At 43.7% G+C, this 5,835-nt stretch overlaps 1 protein-coding gene across 1 annotated transcript in view; it reads left to right on the plus strand.

The window, feature by feature from the left end:
- LOC133636377 (WAS/WASL-interacting protein family member 3-like) overlaps positions 1 to 5,835 on the plus strand; it is an 18,986-nt gene extending 13,151 nt beyond the window's left edge. Inside the window, exons 7-11 of the mRNA XM_062030371.1 lie at positions 409 to 570; positions 2,310 to 2,942; positions 3,067 to 3,213; positions 5,454 to 5,555; positions 5,643 to 5,835. Of these exons, the coding sequence (XP_061886355.1) occupies positions 409 to 570; positions 2,310 to 2,942; positions 3,067 to 3,213; positions 5,454 to 5,555; positions 5,643 to 5,683 (1,085 nt within the window). The 3' untranslated portion in view covers positions 5,684 to 5,835. The remainder of the gene's footprint in view (positions 1 to 408; positions 571 to 2,309; positions 2,943 to 3,066; positions 3,214 to 5,453; positions 5,556 to 5,642) is intronic.

Raw genomic sequence — 5,835 nt, forward strand, 5'->3', positions numbered from 1 at the left:
CGCTGCATTTTGTGGCTTTTAACGCCTAACAATCAAACACTTTTATGTTAAAATACTGAACAGATGCTTATTGGGATAAGGTAAACATCCTAAGGGGGCCTAGTCTGGAGTGGGAAAAAACCTCCATGCCATGCACACATAAACATGTTACATTTAATCAACACAACTCGCAACAGAGGGGTGGGGAGTTGGGGCCCTGGAGGTCGACTGCTGCTATGAAGCGCTGCCAGCCGTCCATCACCCCGAGGGGAAATATGAATATATTTCACCCACGGTTGATTTATCACTCAGCTTTGACGTAGGCGGCCAACAATAAGGTTGCGAGTTTGAAACCCTCTGTCCAAGTAGCAAAAAACAAACAATAGACGTCCAACATACTGATGTGACACTTTTTGTGTTGTACCTCAGAGCCCAAGACCGCGAGTGCAGGTGTCTCCAACAACGTCGGGGCCTCTCAGGGTCCATGTGCAGGTGGGGCCCCCCCCGCACCGTCCCTAGGTGGGCTCTTTGCCGGCGGCTTTCCCACACTCAGGCCCATAAAGCAACGTGACGTGGTGGCCAAGACTTCAGGTTTGTAATGTTGGTGGTCCGGGCTCTTCAGGCCAGGGGCCCCCAAACTGACGGCGAGACGGAGTGGGTACCCCTTCCTGTATAAAATCCTGATTTCAATTAAACTGCTACTAAAGGTACTAAAATATTCAAATAATACAATATAGCATTGCTAACCGCTAGCTATCTTAAATGCTAATATTTAAGGTTAAAGATATAAATAGATGTAAATTAGTAAGTTGCCAAATGTTTATATACGACATTACCCAGAAGGCTTAGTGCTGAAGACAGGAACCATAAGTTGGTCCGGGCTACGCGGAAAGACTTCGTACCTTTTTAGTCTGCTAATTGCTTGCTGGCAACTAGCGCGCTAAAGCTAGCTAGCTGGTATCTTATACATCGTACTGCAACTAAAGCGCTAATCGTGAGCTGGAAACTGGTGCGCTAATTGTTGGCTAGTAGCTTTCGAGCTATCTTAAACGCATGCTTAAGATATTCAAATATACTCATAATGCAGTATGGCACTGCTAATTGCTAGCTGGGTACTAGTGTGCTAATCGCTAGCTGGCAATTACGCTACTAATCGTGTGCATTTGAAAATTTAAGATAGATATATAAAGGTTAGATAAATATATATATATATACAACCGCTAGCTGCAAAGTGGTGCGCTAATCGTTAACTAGTGGCTAATTGCTAGCTATCGTAAAATGCATGTTTAAGATATTTGAATATACTCATAATACAGTATGGCACTGCTAATTGCTAGCTGGGTACTAGTGTGCTAATTGCTAGCAATCTAACATTTAAGATAGATAGTTTGGATAAATATATAAATACAATCGCTAGCTGGAAACTGGTGCGCTGATCGTTAACTGGTGGCTAATTGCTAGCTATCGTAAAATGCATGTTTAAGATATTTGAATATACTCATAATACAGTATGGTACTGCTAATTGCTAGCTGGATACTAGTGTGCTAATCTCTAGCTGGCAATTAAAGCGCTAATCGCGAGTAATCTAACATAATTTAAGATAGATAAAGTTTAGATAAATATATAAATACAATCGCTAGCTGGAAACTGGTGCGCTGATCGTTAACTAGTGGCTAATTGCTAGCTATCGTAAATGCATGTTTAAGATATTTGAATATACTCAAAATACAGTATGGCACTGCTAATTGCTAGCTGGGTACTAGCGTGCTAATCGCTAGCTGGCAATTAGAGCGCTAATCGCGAGCAATGTAATTTAAGATAGATAAAGTTTAAATACAAATATAAATACAATCGCTAGCTAGAAACTGGTGCGCTGATCGTTAACTGGTGGCTAATTGCTCGCTATCGTAAAATGCATGTTTAAGATATTTGAATATACTCATAATACAGTATGGCACTGCTAATTGATAGCTGGGTACTAGTGTGCTAATCGCTAGCTGGCAATTACAGCGATAATCGCGAGCAATCTAACATTTAAGATAGATAAAGTTTAGATAAATATATAAATACAATCGCTATTGCGCTGACCGTTAACTGGTGGCTAATTGCTAGCTATCGTAAATGCAGATTTAAGATAATGAAATATATTTAAATAACATGATATAGCACCGTTAATTGCTAGCTGGCAAATAGGGTGCTAAACGCTAGCTATCTTACATGCTAACATGAATTGAGCATGTATTTATTTTAAACCTCTGCGGACCCCCTGGGGGCCGGGCACCCTTGTTGATGATGGTGATTCCTAAACGCCAGTTTTTGTGTCTTCTAGTGTACCGCTCCAGCTCATCGGCCTCCCTCAAGCCGCTGTGGACCACGCCCACTTTCGCGGACCGTCCACCCACCGCCTCCTCTTCCGCCCCGCCCTCGCCCACTCACGGCGCCAAGCACCTGGCACCGCTACCCGCTGCGCCGCCCCCCGCACCCTCTGCTCCTCCGCCACCACCGCCGCCGCCCTTCCCGGACCGCCCGACGAGCAAGCCTCCGCCTCTTCCCTCCTGCCCTCCTCCTCCGCCCCCGTCTCACCCCACCAAGCCCACCTGGCTGCCCATCCAGCAGCACCAACACTCTGCCCACCTGCAGCCGTCGACTCCGCCCCCGCCTCCACCGTACCACCCTCCGTCTCTACCGGGGGACCGCTCCTCTTGGTGCTTCTACCCTCCACCACCCCTGATAGTGTGCACTCAAACGGCCCGGTTCCCCATCCTGCGCGACTACAACCCGCTCGGACCTCCGCCCCCGCCGCCACCTCTACCTGCTTCTTACACCCCCAGCTGCCTGGCCACTCAGCCGCCGCCCCCGCCCAAGATCCCCGCTGTCCCGTCCACGGCACTGCGCTTCCCGCCGGCGTCGTACCCCTGCAACGCCCCGACCCGACGGCCGCCCGCCGTGCCGAGAAGCGCAGGTGGGTCCCAGAAACCTTTGTCTTCACCAGGTCTTGTAACCTGACCACAGTCGGGAGCACCAGATCACATTTTCATGGATTTTTCATGCTAAAGATCACATTTCTCCCCTCCCCGTCTAAGCAGCTGCCAGTCGCCTGGCTCCTCCCCCGGTCCCTCCAGCACGCTCCTCGTCCACTGAGCTGTCCGCCCGCATTCCTCCCCCTCCCCTTCCCCCTCCGCCGCCACCCCTACCCCCGTCAAGTGTCAGGAACGGACACCTGCACAGTCTGGGTGAGAACGATGCCCCGGAATTGAAATAAAACCCGATCATATTTCAAGATAGTTCTTGGGGCGGTATAGCTCGGTTGGTAGAGTGGCCGTGCCAGCAACTTGAGGGTTCCAGGTTCGATTCCCGCTTCCGCCATCCTAGTCACTGCCGTCGTGTCCTTGGGCAAGACACTTTACCCACCTGCTCCCAGTGCCACCCACACTGGTTTAAATGTAACTTGGATATTGGGTTTCACTATGCTAAATTTAAATGCTAACATTCCACACGCTAGCTACATTAAGTGACAAAATAAATACCCGTCTTAGGTGAATACCTGCAAATAAGCTATAAAAGCTAGCATGATCGTTAGCATGCTAATATGCTAGCAAGAGCGTTAGCGTGCTAATATGCTAACGTTAACGTGCCAACAGTTAGCTTGACACAAAGCATGCTAATGTTAGCATGTCGACATGCTAATGATAACGTTAGCAATGCAACATGCTAACAGTAGTATCACCGCCGGATCGACTGAGCCGCCCAATCTGGCATCACATGCGATGCTTTTACAAAACGCATGCGCTAACACGCTAACTTAATCAAAATAATCGCAAAAAAAACAACGTAAAATGCACTCAAAGGGTTTGTTTGGATAGCAACGAATCATTTTTGAAAAATTAAGTTACGGTAATACAACTACCAAAAATGTGTCGCCCGGATTCAAAGCTAAACTGAAAAGGGTAGCTTTCATTTTCAATAACGAAACGATGTGGATGGAAAAAAGCGATTTTCATTTTTAAAGTGAGGTTTATCGGTAGCTACTTTGACAAAGCCGTGTTTAAAAAACAACGATAAATGCTTATATTTTGAAAAAAGGGGCTGACAGATCGGGAAGCTCAGTAATTCATAGCGTGTTAACATGCTAACAGCTGGCATTCGTCAAGTACCAAAACAACAGACAATGAGGTGTACGCCTTTTAAAATAGCTAAAATAAAAAGGTAGCATGCGAGCAACTGACAAACATTAGCAAAAATTGTGAAAAAAGCTAGTTTGGTTTTAGCATGCTAGCATGCTAAATTCTGGTTTGTATTGGTTGAGAAACGTTGAAATAGTAACACTTAGTAGAGAATAAGTGTTGAAAAAAAAGGTAGCATGCTAGCGACTGACTAACATTAGCAAAAATTGTAAACAAGCTAGTTTAGTTTTAGCATGCTAACATGCTAGCATGCTAAATTCTGGTTTGAATGGGTTGAGAAACGTTGAAATAGTAACACTTAGTTGAGAATAAGTGTTGAAAAAAATAGGTAGCATGCTAGCAACTGACTAACATTAGCAGAAATTGTTAAGAAAGCTAGTTTGGTTTTAGCATGTTAACATGCTAACATGCTAAATTCTGGTTTGAATTGGTTAAAAAACGTTGAAATAGTAACACTTAGTAGAGAATAAGTGTTGGGAAAAAAGGTAGCATGCTAGCAACTGACTAACATTAGCAAAAATTGTTAATAAAGCTAGTTTAGTTTTATTATGTTAACATGCTAGCATGCTAAATTGTGGTTTGTATTGGTTGAGAAACGTTGAAATAGTAACACTTAGTAGAGAATAAGTGTTGGAAAAAAAAAGGTAGCATGCTAGCGACTGACTAACATTAGCAAAAATTGTTAATAAACCTAGCTTAGTTTTAGCATGTTAAGATGCTAGCATGCTAAATTTTGGTTTGAATTGGTTGAGAAACGTTGAAATAGTAACACTTAGTAGAGAATAAGTGTTGAAAAAAAAGGTAGCATGCTAGCGACTGACTAACATTAGCAAAAATTGTTAATAAAGCTAGTTTGGTTTTAGCATGCTAGCATGCTATTCTGGTTGGAATTGGTTAAAAAATGTTGAAATAGTAACACTTAGTAGAGAATAAGTTTGAAAAAAATAGGTAGCATGCTAGCAACTGACTAACATTAGCAAAAATTGTTAAGAAAGCGAGTTTGGTTTTAGCATGCTAACATGCTAAATTCTGGTTTGAATTGGTTGAGAAACGTTGAAATAGTAACACTTAGTAGAGAATAAGTGTTGTGGAAAAGTGGTAAATCCGGGGGGTTTTTTGGGCATAAAAAGGAAAAGTCCTAAATGAGTGGAATGGTTTGATAGAAAATGTCTGGATGAAAAACGTGGGAGAAGTAGTTCCGGGGAAAACAGGAACTTTTGGAACTCTGAAAAGTGTGAGTTGGAATGTTCAGAACATTTCAAGTGACAACGCTACACTTCTCCTTCCAGATGACTTTGAGTCCAAGTTCCAGTTCCACCCCGTAGAAGATCTACCTCCTCCCGATGAATTCAAGCCTTTTCCTCGCATCTACCCCAGCAAAGAAACCCCAGGTATTTAAAAACAAAAAGAAAAATGCTAAAATCACTCGTCTCTTCATTCGGTGATGTTTTCCTTTCACTCCTCGTGGTCTCTAACAGTTAACTCCGCCCACCACGGGATCAGGCCACACCTCAGATGAGCCTCACCACCCACGCAAGTTCACATTGCAAAGACAATAGCAAGATTCAGAGAGGAATGTTTTGAATTTGTGAGAGAGGAGGACTCACCCTACTCAGCCACTACATATATACATATATATATATATATATATATATATATATATATATATAT

The sequence above is a fragment of the Entelurus aequoreus genome, linkage group LG20 (assembly GCF_033978785.1).
Source record: "Entelurus aequoreus isolate RoL-2023_Sb linkage group LG20, RoL_Eaeq_v1.1, whole genome shotgun sequence".
In the NCBI taxonomy this organism is placed as follows: Eukaryota; Metazoa; Chordata; class Actinopteri; order Syngnathiformes; family Syngnathidae; genus Entelurus; species Entelurus aequoreus.